We start from the raw sequence: 27,697 nt of genomic DNA, 5'->3' as shown, positions 1-27,697 counted from the left end.
CCAGTCCCACACACACACACACTGAAACGCCTGCCCGCAGTGAGATTGTGCAGTTGGAGCCACCAAAGAAGTCGTGTCTCCGGAGTTAGACAAACTAACTGTTGACCGTGTAGATGCGACCCCAACAATTGATGTAACAGGTCCAGCTGGAAAGGACGTGAATGAAAACATCCGAACTCCAGAGTTTCGAAAGCAGCTACCATCTCCCCAAGCAGACGCATGCATAAATGGACTCATACCCGTTGTGACTTGAGAACAGCCCGAACCAGTTTCTGTATACTCAGAGCTTTGTCTTGTGGCAGAAAAACTCTGTACATTGGTGTCCAGGATCACACCAAGAAACTGGAGACGTTGTGACAGCTGAAGGTTGGATTTCCGAAAATTATCCATCCATGTTCTACCAACACATTGTATGTTAATAGAGCATGCTCTTGGAGAATGAGATCAGATGGAGCATTGAGGAGGAGGTTGTCTAGGTATGGTATTATTGTGATTCCCAATGATCTGAGGTGAGCAATCATCACCGACATGATCTTGGTAAACACTCTGGGTGCTGTGGACAGTCCAGATGGTAAGGCTCTGAATTGAAAATGATCCTGTTGAATCACGAACCTGAGAAACGCTTGGTGAGGTTCCCAGATCAGAATGTGGAGATATACATCCTTGATGTCTAGAGATATCATGAATTCCTTGGCTTCCAGGCTCGAAATCACTCAAGTTGAGCGACTCCATTTTGAACCGGTAATAAGACAATGATTTAATAATTTCAGGTTCAGGATTGGTCTTACCATACTGTGTGGTTTTGGAACTACGAAAAGATTGGAATAGTAACCCTTTTTCCGTTGATTCAGTGGTACCGGCATTAACACAGCTGATTCTACTAAGGTCCGTATTGCACCTTGAAGGGCTAACTGTGTGGGAAGACTTGTCGTAAAATATTTCTTTGGAGGTAAAACTTTGAAATCTAACTTGTACCCTTTGGAGATGATGTTGCGAATTCACGCACTGTCTGATATTTTGAACCAGGCATCCTGGTGGTAAGGGAAGTACCATACCCTGGTACCTGGTATGGTATCATACCCTGAGGAAGGCTTTTTATCCGAAACGCATTGGTACTATCACAGGTGGACCCTGGGCTTGACTACACCACGGATGTTGGTACTATTTTTGGTATTGCTTATTCCAACTCCATATTGGCTGGTAATATTTCCCCATTCCGTCTAACGGGTACCAGTGGAAGTGGCCTCGCTATTTTTGTTATAGGGAACCTCCTGTGTTAATGTTTTTCTTCTTTTTTTGATTTTTAAGCATTGTTTTAAAATTTTGGATACTTCACAATGTGTGTTAAAGTAATTTTTATCTTATCTAAGATGGAATAAAAATATATTTTTACTATTTATAGTCCTATCGAATACTTTGGAGCCATCTGTTTGGGGGTACAGGAGGTCCATATACAAGCGAGGACCAAAAGATACCTTTCAGCGCACATAAGGCTTATTATAAAGGTAAGCCTGGTTCAGATGGGTCGTACACTATAAAGTTGATGTTACATGGAGTGTTAAAAGAAACCTTTACAGGAACGCATCTTATTTAGTACAGGTCAGTTTCGAAGGGCAATGGTCTCAGGATTTATCAGAAGCATTTAAACCTGCTAATGGATGTACTGTACATTCTGTCTTGTTTTTGAGGAACAAGATAATATACGGATCAGAATTGTGTATAGCAGCGCTGGGAGATTGCCCTTCTGTATATTATTGTATCTAAAAAGGAGTGGTGCTCTTTTTCGTGATTTGCCGAGCTGCAGCTAAGGCGCAAGTTACTTTTTCACCTATTGTTTGACTGGTTGTGACAATGATAACAGTTGATACAAATTGGTGTGCAGCTCATGATCAAGTCCTCGGCCAAGTAAAGCCAGTGGAAGCCGTCCTAATTGATGCTATCAAGTAAAACTTCCATAAAGTGTAGAATGATTTGTCCATAAAAAGTCATTTCTCAATAACAACCAGGGCGTATATTTGCTTAAGTGTGGGTTTTTAGAAGTGAAGATTTTACACATAGCAACCAGATTCTAGCTATCATCTAGAAGGTGCTAAATAAATAATTTGAATCTGATTGGTCGCTATAGGCAACGGGACGTAGTTATGTGACCGGCGTCTCAATAACGACAACTACATCCCGTCCCCCTCTAAATCACGATAGTTGGCATGGCGACTATCAGGGACTATTACCACTCGTGGGCGTCCAGGACACTCAGAGTGGGAATAGAACCTGTGCGAGCGCAGTGTGGCGAGCCCACAAAGTGCTTTGTTGCACTCGCACCCCCTGCTGCTGCCGTTATCCCACGGTCAGTATGCTGGCCTCCGGGATCCCCAGCATCGGTAAGCCATACCCAACCCATAGGCAACATCTCAACTTCTAAAAACCCACACTTCAGTAAATATACCTCCAGAAGTTTTTCTAGAATTCATCACTGTAACTTTTCTTTGTAGTTAATTCTAAATTATTGTTTATTGAATCATTTTGAATTGACTTAACAGTTACTTTTTTTTTTTGTTTTGTTTGTTTGTTATTTTAACACTAGATAATTATACTTCCCTGCAGCACTTCTGGTATACCCCTTCTAAAATTATACCTGGTTCAGATGCCTTCCGTTTGGGAGGTCTGTCCGGCACACGGAAGGAGTCTTCAGGTGCTAATATTTTCCTTGGTCTTCTTTTCACAACCTTACTCTTAGGAGTTGTGCTTCTGAACTCCTCAATTCTTTTACTTAAAACGATCTTCTGTGATGTTTTTATTTTCTCGTCTTGCACAAACGCTGCCGTCAGAATTTCAGCTCCTATCAACACAAGATAAAAATAAGAATTTACTTACCGATAATTCTATTTCTCATAGTCCGTAGTGGATGCTGGGAACTCCGTAAGGACCATGGGGAATAGCGGCTCCGCAGGAGACTGGGCACAAAAGTAAAAGCTTTTAGGTCACCTGGTGTGCACTGGCTCCTCCCCCTATGACCCTCCTCCAAGCCTCAGTTAGGATACTGTGCCCGGACGAGCGTACATAATAAGGAAGGATCTTGAATCCCGGGTAAGACTCATACCAGCCACACCAATCACACCGTACAACTTGTGATCTGAACCCAGTTAACAGTATGATAAACGTAGGAGCCTCTGAAAAGATGGCTCACAACAATAAACAACCCGATTTTTGTAACAATAACTATATACAAGTATTGCAGACAATCCGCACTTGGGATGGGCGCCCAGCATCCACTACGGACTATGAGAAATAGAATTATCGGTAAGTAAATTCTTATTTTCTCTGACGTCCTAGTGGATGCTGGGAACTCCGTAAGGACCATGGGGATTATACCAAAGCTCCCAAACGGGCGGGAGAGTGCGGATGACTCTGCAGCACCGAATGAGAGAACTCCAGGTCCTCCTCAGCCAGGGTATCGAATTTGTAAAATTTAGCAAACGTGTTTGCCCCTGACCAAGTAGCTGCTCGGCAAAGTTGTAAAGCCGAGACCCCTCGGGCAGCCGCCCAAGATGAGCCCACTTTCCTTGTGGAATGGGCTTTTACAGATTTTGGCTGTGGCAGGCCTGCCACAGAATGTGCAAGCTGAATTGTACTACAAATCCAACGAGCAATCGTCTGCTTAGAAGCAGGAGCACCCAGCTTGTTGGGTGCATACAGGATAAACAGCGAGTCAGATTTTCTGACTCCAGCCGTCCTGGAAACATATTTTCAGGGCCCTGACTACGTCCAGCAACTTGGAGTCCTCCAAGTCCCTAGTCGCCACAGGTACCACAATAGGCTGGTTCATGTGAAACGCTGAAACCACCTTAGGGAGAAATTGAGGGCGAGTCCTCAGTTCTGCCCTGTCTGAATGAAAAATTAGGTAAGGGCTTTTATATGATAAAGCCGCCAATTCAGAGACACGCCTGGCTGAAGCCAGGTCTAACAGCATGACCACTTTCCATGTGAGATATTTCAATTCCACAGTGGTGAGTGGTTCAAACCAATGTGATTTTAGGAGACTCAACACTACATTGAGATCCCAAGGTGCCACTGGAGGCACAAAAGGAGGCTGTATATGCAGTACCCCTTTGACAAACATCTGAACTTCAGGCACTGAAGCCAGTTCTTTTTGGAAGAAGATTGACAGGGCCGAAATTTGAACCTTAATGGACCCTAATTTTAGGCCCATAGATAGTCCTGTTTGCAGGAAATGCAGGAAACGACCCAGTTGAAATTCCTCTGTAGGGGCCTTCTTGGCCTCACACCACGCAACATATTTCCGCCAAATGCGGCGATAATGTTTTGCGGTTACATCCTTTCTGGCCTTGACCAGGGTAGGGATGACTTCATCTGGAATGCCTTTTTCCTTCAGGATCCGGCGTTCAACCTCCATGCCGTCAAACGCAGCCGCGGTAAGTCTTGAAACAGACAAGGTCCCTGCTGGAGCAGGTCCTTTCTGAGAGGTAGAGGCCACGGGTCCTCCGTGAGCATCTCTTGAAGTTCCGGGTACCAAGTCCTTCTTGGCCAATCCGGAGCCACGAGTATAGTTCTTACTCCTCTCCTTCTTATGATTCTCAGTACTTTGGGTATGAGAGGCAGAGGAGGGAACACATACACTGACTGGTACACCCACGGTGTTACCAGAGCGTCCACCGCTATTGCCTGAGGGTCCCTTGACCTGGCGCAATATCTGTCTAGTTTCTTGTTGAGACAAGACGCCATCATGTCCACCTTTGGTTTTTCCCAACGGTTTACAATCACGTGGAAGACTTCTGGGTGAAGTCCCCACTCCCCCGGGTGGAGGTCGTGTCTGCTGAGGAAGTCTGCTTCCCAGTTGTCCACTCCCGGAATGAACACCGCTGACAGTGCTGTCACATGATTTTCCGCCCAGCGAAGAATTCTTGCAGCTTCTGCCATTGCCCTCCTGCTTCTTGTGCCGCCCTGTCTGTTTACGTGGGCGACTGCCGTGATGTTGTCCGATTGGATCAAAACCGACTGACCCTGAAGCAGAGGCCTTGCTTGACTTAGGGCATTGTAAACTGCCCTTAGTTCCAGGATATTTATGTGAAGAGACGTTTTCATGCTTGACCACAAGCCCTGGAAGTTTCTTCCCTGTGTGACTGCTCCACAGCCTCTCAGGCTGGCATCCGTGGTCACCAGAATCCAGTCCTGAATGCCGAATCTGCGGCCCTCTAGAAGATGAGCACTCTGCAACCACCACAGGAGAGACACCCTTGTCCTTGGAGATAGGGTTATCCGCTGATGCATCTGAAGATGCGATCCGGACCATTTGTCCAGCAGATCCCACTGAAACGTTCTTGCATGGAATCTTCCGAATGGAATCGCTTCGTAAGAAGCCACCATCTTTCCCAGGACCCTTGTGCATTGATGCACTGACACTTGTCCTGGTTTCAGGAGGTTTCTGACTAGCTCGGATAACTCCCTGGCCTTCTCCTCCGGGAGAAACACCTTTTTCTGGACTGTGTCCAGAATCATCCCTAGGAACAGTAGACGTGTTGTTGGAATCAGCTGCGATTTTGGAATATTTAGAATCCACCCGTGCTGACGTAGCACCACCTGAGATAGTGCTACTCCGACCTCTAACTGTTCCCTGGACCTTGCCCTTATCAGGAGATCGTCCAAGTAAGGGATAATTAAGACGCCTTTTCTTCGAAGAAGAATCATCATTTCGGCCATTACCTTGGTAAAGACCCGTGGTGCCGTGGACAACCCAAACGGCAGCGTCTGAAACTGATAATGACAGTTCTGTACCACAAACCTGAGGTACCCTTGGTGAGAAGGGTAGATTGGGACATGGAGATAAGCATCTTTGATGTCCAGAGACACCATATAGTCCCCTTCTTCCAGGTTTGCTATCACTGCTCTGAGTGATTCCATCTTGAATTTGAACCTTTTTATGTAAGTGTTCAATGATTTTAGATTTAAAATCGGTCTCACCGAGCCGTCCGGCTTCGGTACCACAAACAGCGTGGAATAATACCCCTTTCCCTGTTGTAGGAGGGGTACCTTGATTATCACCTGCTGGGAATACAGCTTGTGAATAGCTTCCAATACTGCCTCCCTGTCGGAGGGAGACGTTGGTAGAGCAGACTTCAGGAACCGGCGAGGGGGAGACGTCTCGAATTCCAGTTTGTACCCCTGTGATACTACCTGCAGGATCCAGGGGTCCACTTGCGAGTGAGCCCACTGCGCGTTGAAATTTTTGAGACGGGCCCCCACCGTGCCTGAGTCCGCCTGTAAAGCCCCAGCGTCATGCTGAAGACTTGGCAGAAGCGGGGGAGGGCTTCTGATCCTGGGAAGAGGCTGCTTGCTGCAGTCTTTTTCCCCTTCCTCTGCCCCGGGGCAGAAATTAGTGGCCTTTTGCCCGCTTGCCCTTATGGGGACGAAAGGACTGAGTTTGAAAAGACGGTGTCTTTTTCTGCTGAGAGGTGACCTGGGGTAAAAAGGTGGATTTCCCAGCCGTCGCCGTGGCCACCAGGTCTGATAGACCGACCCCAAATAACTCCTCCCCTTTATACGGCAAAACTTCCATATGCCGTTTTGAATCCGCATCACCTGACCACTGTCGTGTCCATAAACTTCTTCTGGCAGAAATGGACAACGCACTTACTCTTGATGCCAGGGTGCAAATATCCCTCTGTGCATCTCGCATATATAGTAATGCATCCTTTAAATGCTCTATAGTCAATAATATACTGTCCCTATCCAGGGTATCAATATTTTCAGTCAGGGAATCCGACCAAGCCACTCTCCAGCACTGCACATCCAGGCTGAGGCGATTGCTGGTCGTAGTATAACACCAGTATGTGTGTATATACCTTTTAGGATATTTTCCAGCTTTCTATCAGCTGGTTCCTTGAGGGCGGCCGTATCAGGAGACGGTAACGCCACTTGTTTTGATAAGCGTGTGAGCGCCTTATCTACCCTAGGGGGTGTTTCCCAACGCGCCCTAACCTCTGGCGGGAAAGGGTATAATGCCAATAATTTATTAGAAATCAGCAGTTTTTTATCGGGGGAAACCCACGCTTTGTTACACACCTCATTTAATTCATCTGATTCAGGAAAAACTATGGGTAGTTTTTTCACACCCCACATAATACCCTTTTTTGTGGTACTTGTAGTATCAGAAATGTTCAAAGCCTCCTTCATTGCCGTGATCATGTAACGTGTGGCCCTACTGGACATTACGTTTGTCTCGTCACCGTCGACACTGGAGTCAGTATCCGTGTCTGGGTCTGTGTCGACCATCTGAGGTAACGGGCGCTTTAGAGCCCCTGACGGTGTTTGAGACGCCTGGACAGGCACTAACTGATTTGTCGGCTGTCTCATGTCGTCAACAGTTTTTTGCAAAGTGCTGACACTGTCACGTAATTCCTTCCATACGACCATCCAGTCAGGTGTCGACTCCCTAGGGGGTGACATCACTATTACAGGCAATAGCTCCGCCTCCACATCATTTTCCTCCTCATACATGTCGACACAATCGTACCGACACACAGCACACACACAGGGAATGCTCTGATAGAGGACAGGACCCCACGAGCCCTTTGGGGAGACAGAGGGAGAGTTTGCCAGCACACACCAGAGCGCTATATATATATGCAGGGATAACCTTATATAAGTGTTTCTCCCTTCTATAGCTGCTATATATGTATTTTCTGCCAATTAGTGCCCCCCCTCTCTTGTTTTACCCTGATTCTGTAGCAGGACTGCAGGGGAGAGTCTGGGAGCCTTCCTTCCAGCGGAACTGTGAGGGAAAATGGCGCTTGTGTGCTGAGGAGATAGGCTCCGCCCCCTTCACGGCGGCCTTTTCTCCCGCTTTTTTTAGGAAAACTGGCAGGGGTGAAATGCATCCATATAGCCCAGGAGCTATATGTGATGTATTTCTTTAGCCATATAAGGTTTAAACATGTTTTATTGCGTCTCAGGGCGCTCCCCCCCAGCGCCCTGCACCCTCAGTGACCGGAGTGTGAAGTGTGCTGAGAGCAATGGCGCACAGCTGCAGTGCTGTGCGCTACCTTATTGAAGACAGGAACGTCTTCTGCCGCCGATTTTTCCGGACCTCTTCGCTCTTCTGGCTCTGTAAGGGGGCCGGCGGCGCGGCTCCGGGACCCATCCAGGCTGAACCTGTGATCGTCCCTCTGGAGCTAATGTCCAGTAGCCAAGAAGCCCAATCCACTCTGCAGTCAGGTGAGTTCGCTTCTTCTCCCCTTAGTCCCACGATGCAGTGAGCCTGTTGCCAGCAGGTCTCACTGAAAATAAAAAAACCTATTTAGAACTTTTACTCTAAGCAGCTCTGGAGAGCTACCTAGCATGCACCCTTCTCGGCCGGGCACAAAAATCTAACTGAGGCTTGGAGGAGGGTCATAGGGGGAGGAGCCAGTGCACACCAGGTGACCTAAAAGCTTTTACTTTTGTGCCCAGTCTCCTGCGGAGCCGCTATTCCCCATGGTCCTTACGGAGTTCCCAGCATCCACTAGGACGTCAGAGAAATGCATTTACTACAGATTAAGAGACATGGTAATATTTTAGAGGCAGTGATTACAAGCTAAAAGGAGATTTATGGTAGACTGACCATGGTTAAATCTCTTTCTGCAAGATACACGGGGTTCCACAAGGAATACATTGAGGTGTAGCGATGGATCTTGATCCAGAGGCACCAACAGGCTAAAGCTTTACTGTCCCAGGATGCATTGCGGGGCCTCCTCTATATAACCCCGCCTCCAGGCACTGTGAGCTCAGTTTTGTTAACCAGTCCAATGCAGAAGCAGGTAGGAGAGAAGGCAGATGTTAGTCACATAGAACCACATTCTCACGACAGGAAAAGGGACCAACGGCTAATGCCATACAAACCCAAAAGAAGCTAAGTGCATCAGGGTGGGCGCCCTGTGGAATCCAGTGTACCTCACAGAAAGATTTAACAATGTAAAGTCTTACCATAAATCTCCTTTTCTACAGCGGGGTACACTGGTATTCCACAGGGAGTAACATTGGTGATGTCCTAAAGCAGTTCCTCAAGGGAGAGGACGCATCTTAGCGGGTATAAGAACCCGGCGTCCAAAGGAAGCATCCTGGGAAGCGGAAGTATCAAAAGCAAAGAACCTAATGAACGTGTTCACGGAGGACCACGTAGCCGCCATGCACAATTGTTCTGCGGACGCGCCACGACAGACCGCCCAAAAAGGTCCAACAGACCGAGTAGAATGGGCCTCAATAGCAGCAGGAGCTGGGAGCCCAGCGTGCGCATAAGCTTGTGCAATCACCATTTTAATCCATCTGGTCAAGGTTTGCTTATTCGCAGGCCAGCCACATTTGTGGAAACCAAATAGTACAAAAAGGGCATCTGACCTCCTAATAGAGGCAGTCCTCTCCACATATATACGGAGAGCCCTTACCACATCCAAAGACTGCTCTTTGGGGGACAAGTCAGAAGAGATAAAGGCCGGAACTACAATCTCTTGGTTAAGGTGAAAAGATGACACTTTAAGTAAATAACCTGGGCGAGTTCTAAGAACTGCCCGATCACGATGGAATATTAGAAAGGGTGGACGACAGGACAAAGCGCCTGGCAGAGGCAATAGCCAGCAGAAACAGACCTTGGCTGTGAGACATTTAAAGTCCACTGTCTCAAGAGGTTCAAATGGAGACTCTTGCAGGGCATTAAGGACAACAGACAGATCCCATGGAGCCACAGGGGGGACATAGGGAGGCTGAATCAGCAATACGCCCTGAGTGAATGTATAAACATCAGGTATAGATGTGATTTTTCTCTGAAACTATACCGACAAGGAAGATATGTGAATCTTGAGGGAGGACAGATGACGTCCTAAATCCAGGCATTGTTGCAAAAAAGCCAGAAGTATGGAAGTACTAAACTTGTAAGCATTATAATTCTTAGCAGCACACCAGGTGAAGTAAGAATTCCAGGCCCTATAATAAATCTGTGCAGAAGCTGGTTTGCGGGCCTTTAACATAATTTGAATAACCGCCTCGGAGTGAAGCTTCAAGAGCCACGCCGTCAAAACCAGTCTGGCCAGGTCCGGGAAGACACAAGGGCTCTGAACGAGGAGGTCTGGGCGTTGAGGAAGTAGAAGAGGACGCTCTATCGATAGACCCCGCAGGTCTGAGAACCAATGCCGCCTGGGCCACGCTGGAGCAACTAGAAGTAGTATTCCTCCTTCTTGCTTGAACTTCCATAGCACCCCGGGCAGTAGTGACACTGGGGGGAAGGGGGGGGGGGGGGGGGGGCACACATAGAGCAGCCGAAAGTTCAATGGAACTGCCAGTGCCTCCACGAATGCTGCTTGCGGATCCCTTGTTCATGATCCGGAGACCAGAACATTGTAATTTTGTTGAGACGCCATCAGGTCTACATCTGGTAGGCCCCACTTGTCCACTAGGAGTTGAAAGACTTCCTGATGAAGACTCCACTCTCTGGTGTGTACGTCCTGACGACTAAGGAATTCCGTTTACCAGTTGAGGACTCCCGGAAATGAACATTGCCGATATTGCTGGCAGATGGCGTTCCGACCCAATGAAGGATTTTTGACACTTCCATCATTGCCATGCGGCTTCAAGTGCCGTCTTGATGATTTATGTAAGCCACCGTAGTGGCGTTGTCGGATAGTACTTGAACAGGCCTGTTCTGTATTAGAGGCAGGGCAAGTGTCAAAGCATTGAACACTGCCCGCAATTCCAGAATGTTTATCGGGAGGAGATTACTCCTTGGTCCAGCGACCCTGGTGAGAATGTTGCTCCAGCACTGCGCTCCAACCCCTCAGACTGGCATCCGTAGTCAGTAGGACCCAGTCTAGAATCCAGAAGGGACAGCCCATGCTCAACTGCTGGTCCTGTAGCCACCAGCTCTTTGATAGATGAACCTCCAGAGTCAAGGAGATCATTTGAGACCTGATCCGATGAGGCAGGCCATCCCACGTGGAAAAGATTAAGCTCTGTAGAGGGCGGGAATTAAATTTAGCGTACTCTACCATGTCGAACGCCGACATAATGAGGCCCAGTACCTGCATCGCCGAGTGTATCGATACTCTTGGTCAAAAGAAGAAGTATCTGATCCTGTCCTGAAGTTTCAGGACTTTCTCTGGAGACAAAAACAGTCTTTGGCTGTGTGTGTCCAGTAGTGCCCCCAGGTGCACCATGCTCCGAGCAGAGACCAGCGAGGACTTCTTTCAGTTGACAAGCCTCCCGTGGGCTTGTAGAAGCGTACAGTCAGTTGCAGATGAGTAAGGAGGGAATCTTGGGAGTTCGCCAGGATCAGCAAGTCGTCCAGATATGACAGGATCCTGATCCCCTGACGACGGAGATAAGCCGTCATCACGGCCATAACCTTGGTGAAGATCCGAGGAGCTGTGGCCAGTCCAAACGGCAGAGCCTGGAACGGATAGTGAAGGTTGCCAATAGCAAACCGCAGATATTGCTGATGCGATATGGCAATAGGTATATGCAGATAAGCATCTTGTATATCCAGGGATACCATATAATCTCCGGGTTCCATGGCCAAAACAATCAAGCGCAGCGCTTCCATACGGAACTTGGACACTCTTACAAATTTGTTCAGTGATTTGAGGTTGAGTATAGGCCGGAAAGACCCACTGGGTTTCGGGACTAGAAACAGGGTCGAGTAGTGTCCTCCTCTGCCTCTCTGGGACAGGGGTACCGGCACTACCACTCCTGTATCCAGGAGGGAACGCACAAACAAGTGTAGAGCTTGCACCTTCAACGGGTCCGAAGGGATAACCATCGTTCGGAACTGGCGAGGGGGACGTCTCTTGAAAGAGACTGCGTACCCGTGAGAGACGACTTCTCGCACCCATGAGTCTGAAGTGGTCTTTAATCAGACCTGGGTGAATTGCAGAAGTCAGATTCCCACCCTGGAATCCCCCAGGGGGAGGCCCGCCCCATCATGCAGCAGGCTTGTCTTGTTTGGAAGCAGGCTGACGGGCAGCCCAGGATTGTTTTGCTTAGTGGTTTTGGGAGCAGGAGTTTGTCTCGGGTATGCCTGACCTTTTACTTTCCCTTGAGGTCGAAAGGAACGAAAAGTGGTACTCTTTGCCTTCTGTGCAGAAGGATTAGTATTCGGGAAAAATGCAGTCTTAGCAGCCGCTAAGTCAGTTACAATCTTATTCAGATCCTCCCCAAATAGGATGTCTCCCTTAAAAGGGAGTACCTCTAAGGCCTTTTTGGAGTCCAGGTCCACCTTCCATGACCTCAACCACAGAATACGGCGAGCCAGAATGGACGTAGTCGACGCCTTGGCCACCATTACACCTGCCTCAGAGAACGCCTCCTAGATATAATGGGAGGTGGTGGTAATATGGGACAGATATTGTCTGGCAGGGTTAGTTAAATCCTGGAGGCAGCTCATCCTCTAATGCCTGAACCCATGCTTCAATTCCTTTTGCGGCCCAGGAGGCTGCTATAGTGGGTCTATGTACAGCACTTGTAAGGGAGTAAATAGACTTCAGGCATTCCTCCACACGCTTATCTGTCGGTTCCTTCAGTGAGGTGACAGTGGTGACAGGCAGAGTAGATGACACCACAAGAAGGGTGACATGTGAATCCAGCGGCGGTGGATTTTCCCACTTGTTGCACAACTCAGTGTAAACAGGATAACGAGCTAGCATCTTTTTAGACAGGGAGAATCTCTTTTCTGGAGAAGACCAGGGCTCCTGACGAATGTCTATCAAATGGTCAGAATGTGGTAAGACTACTTTAGCTACCTTCTGACGTTTAAATTTATCAGGTTTCTTAGATGCAGTAGTGGGATCTACATCATCATCCATTTGTAGAATCAGCTTAATAGCCACCACTAGGTCAGGGACATCAACTTGCGTTGTAGTTTCCTTGTCAGAAGAGACTATCAGTGTCTTACGGGTCAGTATACTCCCCATCCTCATCAGAAGTATCATCTGAGATATAAGTGCATTGTGAGGAGGAGGCGGCCCGCTTAGATGACCCCTTGATCGCAGAGGGACGTGAGGTAGATTTTTGCCTAACCAAAGATTGATTCAATTGTTGTACTTGGTTACACAGAGTATCCGCCCAGGGTGGATTAACCATAGGGACAATATGTGGCTGCAATGGCACAGGAGGTCCCATAGGGGGCGCAAGGCATGTCACATGTGTATTAAGCATATTTAAGAACGCCGCCCAAGGTGGCTCCTGATTGGCTACAGGAGTAGCGGGCTTACTGGGAGATGTATGGCACATATTACACAGACCATCCTTCAAAACTTCCCCCTCAGGCAAATCCTTGGCGCATGCGCTGCATGATTCAGGAGCGTCTACGGATTTCCCGCCCTTTGTGGTAGACATTATGGTGAATGTAACCTTAGAGCGTAATAGTACAATATAGCCAGACAAATACAATACAGGTTGAGTATCCCTTATCCAAAATGATAGGGACCAGAAGTATTTTGGATATCGGATTTTTCCGTATTTTGGAATAATTGCATACAATAATGAGATATCATGGCGATGGGACCCAAGTCTAAGCACAGAATGCATTTGTTTCATATACACCTTATACACACAGCCTGAATGTTATTTTAGCCAATATTTTTTAAAACTTTGTACATTAAACAAAGTATGTGTACATTCACACAATTCATTTATATTTCATATACACCTTATACACAGCCTGAAGGACATTTAATACAATATTTTTAATAACTGTGTATTAAACGAAGTATGTGTACATTGAGCCATCAGAAAACAAAGGTTTCACTATCTCACTCAAAAAATTCCGTATTTCGGAATATTTGATATGGGATACTCAACCTGTACCTGCAAATAAATCCCCTATTTATGTTGCAGAAAATGCAAAACACAAGTAGAGCATATATGCGGTATGAGGTGACTGAAATACACAGTAAAATACACGTAACTGTAAATACTGCGCAGCACTATATAATAGACCTGTCGCACCTAGTCTCCTAGGGTACAGAATACAGTGATAGCTATAGCTTGTGATACACTGAAAGTGAAACCACACAGCAGATGCAGGCACACATAGTCACAGTAACAATGCAGATAATTATTTCAGTCAGACAATAAAACTGCACTGGACTAGTATAGAGATAATAATAGGATTTTAATACCTACCGGTAAATCCTTTTCTCTTAGTCGGTAGAGGATGTTGGGGATGCTTCAAGAACCATGGGGTATAGGACATGGGCACACTATAAGACTTTGAATGGGTGTGAACTGGCTCCTCCCTCTATGCCCCTCCCCCAGACTCCAGTTATAGGAACTGGGGCCAGGGAGACTGACATTTTGAGGAAAAAGATATATTTAATTATTGTAAACTAAGGTGAGATACAGACCAGCTCACACCTCAAACACGCCGTACAACATAGCATTCAACAACAACGCATGCAATGGCATGACCAACAACAGTCACAGGCTGGCTGAACTCAACGCAACATGAGCGTAACTATAACCAAACTGCAGATACAGCCCGCACTGGGACGGGCGCCCAGCATCCTCTACGGACTAAGAGAAAAGGATTTACCGGTAGGTATTAAAATCCTATTTTCTCATACGTCCTAGAGGATGCTTCAAGAACCATGGGGTTTATACCAAAGCTCTAGAATGGGAGAATGCGGATGACTCTGCAGCACCGATTGACCAAACAAGAGGTCCTCCTCAGCCAGGGTATCAAACTTGTAAAACTTCGCAAAAGTGTTTGCACCCAACCAAGTAGCAGCTTGGCAAAGTTGTAACGCCGAGACTCCCCGGGCAGCCACCAAGAATGAGCCCACCTTTCTGGTAGAATGGGCTTTCACCGACTTCGGTAACGGCAATCCTGCCGTAGAATGAGCTTGCTGAATCGTATTACAAATCCAGCGTGCAATAGTCTGCTTAGAAGCAGGAGCCCCAATCTTGTTGGGAGCCCACAGGACAAACATAGCCTCGGTTTTCCTAATCTGCGCCGTTCTGTCGACATAGATCTTCAAAGCTCTGACCACATCGAGAGACTATGACTCCGCCAAGGCGTCAGTAGCCACTGGCACCACAATTGGCTGGTTAACATGAAATGATGAAACCACTTTTGGCAGAAATTGCTGACGAGTTCTCAACTCCGCTCTATTAGCATGGAAAATCAAATAGGGGCTTTTGTGAGACAAAGCCGCCAACTCAGACACTCGCCTTGCAGACGCCAAGGCCAACAACAGGACCACTTTCCAAGTAAGGAATTTTAACTCAACCTTGCGCAAAGGTTCAAACCAATGTGATTGCAAGAATTGCAACACCACATTAAGGTCCCATGGTGCCACTGGGGGCACAAAGGGAGGTTGGATGTGCAGCACGCCTTTTACGAAGGTCTGAACTTCTGGAAGGGAGGCCAATTCTTTTTGAAAAAAGATCGACAAGGCCGAAATCTGTGCTTTAATAGAGCCTAACTTTAGGCACGCATCCACACCTGCTTGTAGGAAATGGAGCAAACGCCCCAGGTGAAATTCTTCCGTAGGAGCCTTCTTGGATTCACACCAAGACACATTTTCTCCAAATACGGTGATAATGCTTTGCCGTTACTTCTTTTCTAGCCTGAAGAAGTGTAGGAGTGACTTCACTGGGAATACCCTTTCGGGCTAGGATTTGGCGTTCAACCGCCACGCCGTCAAACGCAGCCGCGGTAAGTCCTGATACACGCACGGCCCCTGTTGTAACAGGTCCTCCCGAAGAGGAAGAGGCCAGGGATCTTCTATGAGCAACTCCTGAAGATCTGGATACCAGGCCCTTTTTGGCCAATCCGGAACAATGAGGATTGCCTGAACCCTTGTTCTTATAAATTTTTATCACCTTTGGAATGAGTGGAAGTGGAGGGAACACATAGACCGACTGAAACACCCACGGTGTCACTAGGGCGTCCACCGCTATCGCTTGAGGGTCCCTTGACCTGGAACAATATCTCTGAAGTTTCTTGTTGAGGCGGGACGCCATCATGTCCACTTGAGGAACTCCCCAACGACTTGTCACTTCTGCAAAGACCTCTTGATGAAGACCCCACTCTCCTGGATGGAGATCGTGTCTGCTGAGGAAGTCTGCTTCCCAGTTGTCCACTCCTGGAATGAAGACCGCCGACAGAGCGCTGGCATGTCTTTCCGCCCAGCGAAGAATTTTCGTGGCCATCGCCGCTCTGCTCTTTGTACCGCCTTGGCTGTTTATGTACGCCACTGCTGTCACGTTGTCTGACTGAATCAAGACCGGCAGACCCCGAAGAAGATGTTCTGCTTGCAGTATGCAGTTGTAGATGGCTCTTAATTCCAGAATGTTTATGTGTAGACAAGCTTCCTGGCCTGACCACTTTCCCTGAAAATTTCTTCCCTGTGTGACTGCTCCCCAGCCTCGAAGGCTTGCATCTGTGGTTACCAGGATCCAATCCTGAATCCCGAACCTGCGTCCTTCCAGAAGGTGAGAACTGTGCAGCCACCACAGAAGGGAAATTATGGTCCTGGGAGATAGAATTATTTTCCAGTGCATGTCCAGGTGAGACCCGGACCACTGGTCCAGCAGGTTCCTCTGAAACACCCTGGCATGGAACCTGCCATACGGAATGGCCTCGTAGGCCGCCACCATCTTTCCCAGCAACCGAGTGCAGTGAATAACGGACACCTTTGCCGGTTTCAGAATCTGTTTTACCATGTTCTGTATTTCCAGAGCTTTTTCCACTGGAAGAAAAACTCTCTGCAATTCTGTATCCAGAATCATACCAAGGAACGACAGCCGTGTCGTCGGATCCAACTGTGAGTTTGGCAAATTTAGGAGCCAACCGTGTTGTTGCAGAATCGTCAGTGAAATGGCAACATTCTTCAACAATTGCTCCTTGGACCTCGCCTTTAATCAGGAGATCGTCCAAGTACGGGATAATTGTGATACCCTGCTTGCGCAGGAGAACCATAATTTCCGCCATTACTTTGGTGAAAATCCTCGGAGCCGTGGACAGACCAAACGGCAACGTCTGAAATTGGTAATGACAATCCTGCACAGCAAATCTCAGGTAAGCCTGATGTGGGGGATATATGGGGACATGTAAGTAGGCATCTTTTATGTCGAAAGACACCATAAAATCCCCCTCCTCCAGTCTGGAGATCACTGCTCGTAGAGACTCCCATCTTGAACTTGAATCTTTTCAGAAAGAAATTGAGGGATTTTAGGTTTAGAATCGGTCTGACTGAGCCATCCAGCTTCGGGACCACAAACAGGCTCGAATGAAAACCTTCCCCCTGTTGAGACGGGGGTACCATGACAATCACTTGATTTTGACACAACTTTAGTATCGCAGCGCTTACTATCTCTCTTCCTGGAAGAGAAGCTGGCAAGGCCGATTTGAAAAATCGGTGAGGGGGCACGTCTTGAAACTCTAACTTGTACCCCTGGGTTACAATGTCTACTATCCAGGCCCGAGTGTACCCAGACGTGGCTGAAGAGCTTGAGACGTGCCCCCACTGGTACGGACTACCGCAGAGGAGCCCCAGCGTCATGCAGTGGATTTGGTAGAAGCCAGTGGATTTGGTTCTGCTCCTGGGAACTTGCCACAGCCTGTGACCTTTTTCCCCGACCTCTCCCCCTTGCAGCAAGGAAGGAGGACCCACCTTTTTTGAATTTATTGGGCCGAAAGGACTGCATCTGATAGTGAGGCGATTTCTTCTGCTGCGCAGGGACATAAGGTAAAAAGGAAGACTTACCCGCGGTAGCTGTAGACACCAGGTCAGTGAGGCCGTTGCCAAACAAAACCCTACCGTTAAACAGTAGAGCCTCCATCGCCTTCTTAGAGTCAGCATCAGCATTCCATTGATGTAAGCACAACGCTCTCCTTGCACAGACCGCCATGGCATTGGCCCTTGAACCCAAAAGGCCAATATCCCTTACAGCTTCTTTTAAATCTGCTGCAGCGTCTCTGATGTGACCCAGAGTCAAAAGTACACTATCCCTGTCTAGGGAATCTACCTCTGATGACAAGTTATCTGCACACTTTTCAATAGCGCTACTCACCCATGCCGCAGCAACGGCAGGCCTGAGTAGCGACCCTGTAGTGACAAATGGATTTTAGTGTATTTTCCTGCTTACGATCCGCAGGATCCTTTAGGGCTGCCGTGTCAGGGGACGGAAGCGCCACCTTTTTGGATAGACGCGATAAAGCTTTGTCTACCATGGGGATTGACTCCCACCTTTCCCTGTCCCCAGAGGGGAACGGAAATGCCACTGGAATTCTTTTGGGAACATGTATCCTTTTGTCAGGATTTTCCCAAGCCTTTTCAAATAGTGCGTTCAGTTCATGAGTGGGAGGAAACGTTACCTCAGGTTTCTTTCCTTTAAACATACTGACCCTTGTATCAGGGACAGCAGGGTCCTCAGTAATATGTAGTACGTCCTTTATCGTCACAATCATGTACCGAATACTCTTGGCCAGTTTTGGATGTAATCTGGCATCACTATAGTCGACACTAGAATCAGAGTCCGTGTCGGTATCTGTATCTACTTTCTGGGCAAATTCACGTTTCTGCGACCCTGAAGGGGTCTGGGTCTGTGACAAAGCATCTTCCATGGATTTTCTCCATGTTTGGTTCTTAAACTCAGATTTATCAAATCTCTTAGTCAATTTTGTCACATTTTCATTTAAAACACTCAGCACATTCACCCAATCATCCGTCGGCAGTGCCGACACAGCCACTCACAGTATTTTCAGTCCCCACTCCAGCCTCCTCCTGGGAAGACCATTCTGCCTCAGACATGTCGACACACACGTAACGACAGCCACAAGTACACTGGGGCTATAGGAGACAAACCCACAATAAAGCCTGCAAGAGGGACACAGAGAGAGATCTGCCAGCTCACACCCAGCTCCTATCCCGGTACGGAGGCCAGTAAGGTGACTGCCCAGCCGTTAGCGCTTTTAATATAATCAGCACCAAATTGCCTGTGCCGCTCCCCCACCCCCCACCATTTTTAACCCTGCTACTTGTACAGCAGTGCGGAAGACAGGGTCAGCGTCTCTGCAGCTTCTGAGAAGAGAGAAGATAGAGCTGTGCGGCTAAGCCACGCCCCCTACCTGGCGCGCTTCAGTCCCGCTCAAAATACTGATTATACTGGCGGGGGTCCCTGAACTAGTGGCCGGAACACGGTTATTATACATGCCAGTCTGATCTGAGGTCTCATGCTGCCCAGGGCGCCCCCCCCCTGCTGCGCCCTGCACCCTGCAGTGCCGTGATAAGCGTGGGAGCATGGCGCGCTGCGCGGTACCTCTTTTGCCGTCACTGAAGTCTTCTGCCTTCTCATACTCACCCGGCTTCTATCTTCCGGCTTTTGTGAGTGGGCGACGGCGCGGCTCTGGGAACAAGCAACTAGGCACACCGTAGTGATCGAACCCTCTGGAGCTAATGGTGTCCAGTAGCCTAAGAAGCAGGGCCCGTGAACTCTTAAGAAGTAGGTCTGCTTCTCTCCCCTCACTACCACGATGCAGGGAGCCTCTAGCCGGCAGGTCTCCCTGAAAATAACAAAACTAAATAAAGTATTTTTCTGAGAAACTCAGGAGAGCTCCTCAGTGTGCCTCCAGTCTCACTGGGCACAGAATCTAACTGGAGTCTGGGGGAGGGGCATAGAGGGAGGAGCCAGTTCACACCCATTCAAAGTCTTATAGTGTGCCCATGTCCTATACTCCATGGTTCTTGAAGCATCCCCAGCATCCTCTAGGACGTACGAGAAAAATAATAAGATTTTACTCACCGGTAAATCTATTTCTCGTAGTCCGTAGTGGATGCTGGGAACTCCGAAAGGACCATGGGGAATAGCGGCTCCGCAGGAGACTGGGCACAACTAAAGAAAGCTTTTAGGTCACCTGGTGTGCACTGGCTCCTCCCACTATGACCCTCCTCCAAGCCTCAGTTAGGACACTGTGCCCGGACGAGCTGACATAATAAGGAAGGATTTTGAATCCCGGGTAAGACTCCTACCAGCCACACCAATCACACCGTATAACTCGTGATACTATACCCAGTTTAACAGTATGAAAACAACTGAGCCTCTCAACAGATGGCTCAACAATAACCCTTTAGTTAACAATAACTATGTACAAGTATTGCAGACAATCCGCACTTGGGATGGGCGCCCAGCATCCACTACGGACTACGAGAAATAGATTTACCGGTGAGTAAAATCTTATTTTCTCTGACGTCCTAGTGGATGCTGGGAACTCCGAAAGGACCATGGGGATTATACCAAAGCTCCCAAACGGGCGGGAGAGTGCGGATGACTCTGCAGCACCGAATGAGAGAACTCAAGGTCCTCCTCAGCCAGGGTATCAAATTTGTAGAATTTTGCAAACGTGTTTGCTCCTGACCAAGTAGCAGCTCGGCAAAGTTGTAAAGCCGAGACCCCTCGGGCAGCCGCCCAAGATGAGCCCACCTTCCTTGTGGAATGGGCTTTTACTGATTTAGGATGCGGCAGTCCAGCCGCAGAATGCGCCAGCTGAATTGTGCTACAAATCCAGCGAGCAATAGTCTGCTTAGAAGCAGGAGCACCCAGTTTGTTGGGTGCATACAGGATAAATAGCGAGTCAGTTTTCCTGACTCTAGCCGTCCTGGAAACATAAATATTCAAGGCCCTGACTACGTCCAGTAACTTGGAATCCTCCAAGTCCCTAGTAGCCGCAGGCACCACAATAGGTTGGTTCAAGTGAAAAGCTGATACCACCTTAGGGAGAAACTGGGGACGAGTCCTCAATTCCGCCCTATCCATATGGAAAATCAGATAAGGGCTTTTACATGACAAAGCTGCCAATTCTGACACACGCCTGGCTGAAGCCAAGGCCAATAACTTGACCACTTTCACGTGAGATATTTTAGATCCACGGTTTTAAGTGGCTCAAACCAATGTGATTTTAAGAAACTCAACACCACGTTGAGATCCCAAGGTGCCACTGGAGGCACAAACGGGGGCTGAATATGCAGCACTCCTTTCACAAATGTCTGAACTTCAGGTAGTGAAGCTAGTTCTTTCTGGAAGAAAATCGACAGAGCCGAGATCTGTACCTTAATGGAGCCTAATTTCAGGCCCATAGTCACTCCTGCTTGTAGGAAATGCAGAAATCGACCTAGTTGAAATTCCTCTGTTGGGGCCTTTTTGGCCTCACACCAAGCAACATATTTCCGCCATATGCGGTGATAATGCTTTGCAGTTACATCTTTCCTGGCTTTAATCGGCGTAGGAATGACTTCCTCCGGAATGCCCTTTTCCTTCAGGATCCGGCGTTCAACCGCCATGCCGTCAAACGCAGCCGCGGTAAGTCTTGGAACAGACAGGGCCCCTGCTGCAGCAGGTCCTGTCTGAGCGGCAGAGGCCACGGGTCCTCTGAGATCATCTCTTGAAGTTCCGGGTACCACGCTCGTCTTGGCAAATCCGGAACCACGAGTATTGTTCTTACTCCTCGTTTTCTTATTATTCTCAGTTCCCTTGGTATGAGAGGCAGAGGAGGGAACATATAAACTGACTGGTACACCCACGGTGACACTAGAGCGTCCACAGCTATCGCCTGAGGGTCCCTTGACCTGGCGCAATATCTCTCTAGTTTTTTGTTTAGGCGGGACGCCATCATGTCCCCCTGTGGCCGTTCCCATCGATTTACAATCAGTGTGAAGACTTCTGGATGAAGTCCCCACTCTCCCGGGTGGAGGTCGTGCCTGCTGAGAAAGTCTGCTTCCCAGTTGTCCACTCCCGGAATGAACACTGCTGACAGTGCTAGTACGTGATTTTCCGCCCATCGGAGAATCCTTGTGGCTTCTGCCATTGCCATCCTGCTTCTTGTGCCGCCCTGTCGATTTACATGGGCGACCGCCGTGATGTTGTCTGACTGGATCAGTACCGGCTGGTGTAGAAGCAGGGATTTTGCCTGACTTAGGGCATTGTAAATGGCCCTTAGTTCCAGAATATTTATGTGTAGGGAAGTCTCCTGACTCGACCATAGTCCTTGGAAGTTTCTTCCCTGTGTGACTGCCCCCCAGCCTCGAAGGCTGGCATCCGTGGTCACCAGGACCCAGTCCTGTATGCCGAATCTGCGGCCCTCTAGAAGATGAGCACTCTGCAGCCATCACAGCAGAGACACCCTGGTTCTTGGAGACAGGGTTATTAGGCGATGCATCTGAAGATGCGATCCGGACCATTGGTCCAACAGGTCCCACTGAAAGATTCTGGCATGGAACCTGCCGAAAGGAATTGCTTCGTAAGAAGCCACCATCTTTCCCAGGACCCGCGTGCAGTGATGCACCGATACCTGTTTTGGTTTCAGGAGGTCTCTGACTAGAGATGACAGCTCCTTGGCTTTCTCCTCCGGGAGAAACACTTTTTTCTGGACTGTATCCCGAATCATACCCAGGAACAGTAGACGTGTCGTCGGAACCAGCTGTGATTTTGGAATATTCAGAATCCAACCGTGCTGGTGTAGCACCTCCTGAGATAGTGCTACTCCCACCAACAACTGCTCCTTGGACCTCGCCTTTATTAGGAGATCGTCCAAGTACGGGATAATTAAAACTCCTTCGAAGGAGTATCATCATTTCCGCCATTACCTTGGTAAACACCCTCGGTGCCGTGGAGAGTCCAAACGGCAGCGTCTGGAATTGGTAATGGCAATCCTGTACCACAAATCTGAGGTACTCCTGGTGAGGATAGTAAATGGGGACATGCAGGTAAGCATCCTTGATGTCCAGGGATACCATGTAATCCCCCTCGTCCAGGCTTGCAATAACCGCCCTGAGCGATTCCATCTTGAACTTGAATTTTTTTTATGTATGTTTCAAGGATTTCAAATTTAAAATGGGTCTCACCGAACCGTCCGGTTTCGGTACCACAAACAGTGTGGAATAGTAACCCCGTCCTTGTTGAAGTAGGGGCACCTTGATTATCACCTGCTGGGAATACAGCTTGTGAATTGCCGCTAGCACAGCCTCCCTGTCTGAAGGAGTAATTGGCAAGGCAGATTTTAGGAACCGGTGGGGTGGAGACGCCTCGAATTCCAGTTTGTACCCTTGAGATACTATTTGCAGGATCCAGGGATCCACCTGTGAGCGAGCCCACTGATCGCTGAAATTTTTGAGGCGGCCCCCCACCGTACCTGGCTCCGCCTGTGGAGCCCCACCGTCATGCGGCGGACTTGGAAGAAGCGGGGGAGAACTTTTGCTCCTGGGAACCTGCTGTTTGTTGCAGCCTTTTTCCCCTACCTCTGCCTCTGGACAGAAAGGACCCGCCTTTTCCACGCCTGTTTTTCTGAGTCCGAAAGGACTGTACCTGATAAAACGGCGCCTTTTTAGGCTGTGTGGGAACATGGGGTAAAAATGCTGACTTCCCAGCAGTTGCTGTGGAAACTAGGTCCGAGAGACCATCCCCAAATAACTCCTCCCCCTTATAAGGCAAAACTTCCATGTGCCTTTTTGAATCTGCATCCCCTGTCCACTGGCGAGTCCATAAGCCTCTCCTAGCAGAAATGGACAATGCACTTATTTTAGATGCCAGCCGGCAGATCTCCCTCTGTGCATCTCTCATGTATAAGACTGAGTCTTTTATATGCTCTATGGTTAGCAGAATAGTGTCCCTGTCTAGGGTGTCAATAATTTCAGACAGGGGATCTGACCACGCAGCGGCAGCACTGCACATCCATGCTGATGCAATAGCTGGTCTAAGTATAATGCCTGAGTGTGTATATACAGACTTCAGGATCGCCTCCTGCTTTCTATCAGCAGGTTCCTTGAGGGCGGCCGTATCCGGAGACGGTAGTGCCACCTTTTTAGACAAACGTGTGAGCGCTTTATCCACCCTAGGGGGTGTCTCCCAACGTGACCTCTGGCGGGAAAGGGAACGCCATTAGTAACTTCTTAGAGATTACCAATCTTTTATCAGGGAAAGCCCACGCTTCTTCACACACTTCATTTAATTCTTCTGATGGGGGAAAAACTACGGGTAGTTTTTTCTCCCCAAACATAATACCCTTTTTAGTGGTACCTGGGTTTATATCAGAAATTTGTAACACCTCTTTCATTGCTTCAATCATGCAACGAATGGCCTTAGTGGACATTAGACTAGACTCATCGTCATCGACACTGGTGTCAGTATCCGTGTCGACATCCGCGTCTGCCATCTGAGGTAGCGGGCGTTTTAGAGCCCCCGATGGCCTTTGAGACGCCTGGACAGGCACGAGCTGAGAAGCCGGCTGTCCCGCATTTGGCATGTCGTCAAATTTTATGTGTAAGGAGTCGACACGTGCACGCAATTTCTTCCATAAATCCATCCACTCAGGTGTCTGCCCCGCAGGGGGTGACATCCCTTCTATAGGCATCTGCTCCGCCTCCACATCATTATCCTCATCAAACATGTCGACACAGCCGTACCGACACACCGCACACACACAGGGAATGCTCTAACAGAGGACAGGACCCACAAAAGCCCTTTGGGGAGACAGAGTGAGAGTATGCCAGCACACACCAGAGCGCTATATAATGCAGGGACTAACTGAATTATGACCCCTATAGCTGCTGTTATATATACTGCGCCTAATTTTAGTGCCCCCCCCCCCTCTCTTTTTTACCCTTTTCTGTAGTGTAGACTGCAGGGGAGAGCCAGGGAGCTTCCTTCCAGCGGAGCTGTGAGGGAGAAATGGCGCCAGTGTGCTGAAGGAGATAGCTCCGCCCCTTTTTCGCTGACTTTTCTCCCGCTTTTTTATGGATTCTGGCAGGGGTAATTATCACATATATAGCCTCTGGGGCTATATATTGTGGTATTTTTGCCAGCCAAGGTGTTTTTATTGCTGCTCAGGGCGCCCCCCCCTAGCGCCCTGCACCCTCAGTGACCGGAGTGTGAAGTGTGTATGAGGAGCAATGGCGTACAGCTGCAGTGCTGTGCGCTACCTTGGTGAAGACTGATGTCTTCTGCCGCCGATTTTCCGGACCTCTTCTTGCTTCTGGCTCTGTAAGGGGGACGGCGGCGCAGCTCCGGGACCGAACACCAAGGCCAGTTCCATGCGGTCGATCCCTCTGGAGCTAATGGTCTCCAGTAGCCTAAGAAGCCCAAGCTAGCTGCAAGCAGGTAGGTTCGCTTCTTCTCCCCTTAGTCCCTCGCTGTAGTGAGCCTGTTGCCAGCAGGTCTCACTGTAAAATAAAAAACCTAATTATATACTTTCTTTTTAGAAGCTCAGGAGAGCCCCTAGTGTGCATCCAACCTCGGCCGGGCACAAAATCTAACTGAGGCTTGGAGGAGGGTCATAGTGGGAGGAGCCAGTGCACACCAGGTGACCTAAAAGCTTTCTTTAGTTGTGCCCAGTCTCCTGCGGAGCCGCTATTCCCCATGGTCCTTTCGGAGTTCCCAGCATCCACTAGGACGTCAGAGAAATATATATTTATGCTCGTACAATATATTCTGGTAGAGGTACACCTGTACTTTACTAACGCTGTCTTAATATGACATGTAGGATACTTAAGTGTCTGTAGAATCACAGCGCTGATAAATCAGGCGGATTTACAGAGGAGACCTTACCTTGCAGTCCCGGAGAGCAGCCGCAGCTACTGTGTAAGATGGCATCCAAAGTCTCAGGCAGGGACTGAGGGAGAGTGTGAAGCAGCTCCAGGACGGGAACACCAGCAGTAGATGGTGCCCGGAGGTGGGGGAGGGGCTGCAGGTCAAGCACCTTATCCCCTATGCTGGTCCTCACCACCGGGTACTATGGAACCTTATTAAACATGGATATGTATTATCCGACCTGTGCTCCTCTGCCCTGGTGGATATAGCGGGTCCCTGCACGGCCAGTGTCCACAACAGAGTCGCGGTCCGTCTCTTGAGACAGCGACCGGAACGTGATTTAACGGCGGGTCCCTCTTACCTTCTCCCTTAGAAGCAGCCACGCGATCCAGGAGAACGTCTGTGGTGGTGTGCCTAGGAATCGGAGCACCTCCGCCGCAAGTACCCGGGAACAGAGCCAGCAGGACTATGCGACGCCGCTGGGGAGGTGATGGAGCCCCAGCACAGTATGTCACACGGACATATGAAGTGCTGCAGCCCTTGAAGTCTTCTAAATAGCTTTTTCAGGGCTGTCTAGCGCAGCCTCCCCGTTAAGTGACCTGTTTATGCAGACACCAACTCTAAAACTGAGCTCACAGTGCCTGGAGGCGGGGTTATAGGCCCCGCAATGCATCCTGGGACAGTCTAAAGCTTTAGCCTGTTGGTGCCCCTGGATCAAGATCCATCTCTACACCCCGATGTATGTGGAACACAGTGTACCCCGCTGCAGAAAAAGTGATAAATGCAGTTACAAGCAGTACCCTCCAAAAAACCCTCACTTTATAAACTTTCTTAAAGTAATTATGTATAAGACTGAGCTGATCAACTTCCCACCCTCCTGCGTAACCTCACTTTCCACAATTTCATTATCTATTGATGGCACAACCATCTCCTCTAGGCCCCCAAGTGTACGGTCTTATTAGTCATAGGCGTCGAGTTATCCTCAACACCTCCCTCTTCTTCAAACCACATATTCAATACCTTTCACAATCTGGCCAATTTCCATCTGAGAAATATTTATAGGATCAGACCCTTTCTCACCCTGGATGCTACTAAAGGGCCCTACACACTCACCGATCCGCCGCCGAATACAGCCGACCCGGCGGCGGGGAGGTAGCTTTGCATGCTAATATGGACAATCTCATCCATATTGGCCTGCATGCATAAGCGACGGGGCACCAACGATTAACGAGCGCGGGGCCGTGCATCGTTAATGCCTACACACTGCACTATATGAATGATTTCTCGTTCATTAATGAACGAGAACGTTCATATCGTGCAGTGAGATCTGCAAGTGTGTAGGGCCCTTAAGACCCTCATACACTTAATGGTCATGTCCAGATTTTACTGTAACCTTCCTATATGGCCTCCCTCACTACCACCTGTCTCCACTCCAAACCATTCTCCATTCTGCTGTCCGGCTCATCTTCCTCTCCAAATGTACTAAGTCTGCCTTCCCTCTCCTACAAGCGCTACATTGACTCCCCTTCCCTTTCAGAACCCAATTCAAGATTCTCACACTCCTTCATAAAAGCTCCCTACCTCTGGAATTCTCTTGCTCTACAAAACTTCAAACAGGCTTTCAATACCCACATTTCCATCAAAGCCAGCTATCGCTCATCCTAACCCGCTGTTCCATGCTCACTGTCTACCCCATTTGTGTCACATCCTGTTTGCCCCTTCCCTTTAAAATGTAAGCTCTCACAAGCAGGGTCCTCTCCCCTCATGTGCTTTTCCTTTGCTTACTTAAACTATTATCTACTTCATATTCCTTTCAATGGCACCTAACATTTTGTTTATGCCACCCTGCTACTTACTTGAGTGCTATGATCACTGATTCAGCAATGTTTACAAACCATGTGCTTGTCCTGCATTGTCTTTTATTGGAAGTCACTATTTTCTTGTGTGCACATTTATTTAGGTACTTTGTTAGATGCTGTGGAAACCCTTGTGGCCCATTATGAATAAAGGATAATAATAATATTATCATCATCATCATCATCATCTTTTATGACTAGTGTTTCCATTTCAACAGACCTACTAGAAGTTTTGAGAACATACAGCAAGGTTTCCCAGCCTTGGTCCTCAAGGCACGCTA

General features: G+C 48.5%; 1 protein-coding gene across 9 annotated transcripts in view; it reads right to left on the bottom strand.

The window, feature by feature from the left end:
• The window catches only part of TASOR2 (transcription activation suppressor family member 2), a 259,706-nt gene that overhangs the window by 166,452 nt on the left and 65,557 nt on the right, over positions 1–27,697 (bottom strand). For all 9 annotated transcript variants that reach the window (XM_063926781.1, XM_063926779.1, XM_063926786.1 and 6 more), the window contains one exon: positions 2,633–2,836. In XM_063926781.1, the coding sequence (XP_063782851.1) occupies positions 2,633–2,836 (204 nt within the window). The remainder of the gene's footprint in view (positions 1–2,632; positions 2,837–27,697) is intronic.

Source organism: Pseudophryne corroboree, chromosome 6 (assembly GCF_028390025.1).
Source record: "Pseudophryne corroboree isolate aPseCor3 chromosome 6, aPseCor3.hap2, whole genome shotgun sequence".
NCBI lineage: Eukaryota > Metazoa > Chordata > Amphibia > Anura > Myobatrachidae > Pseudophryne > Pseudophryne corroboree.
The sequence above is the reverse complement of the archived record's forward strand: the minus strand, read 5'-3'. Positions and strand labels throughout refer to the sequence as shown.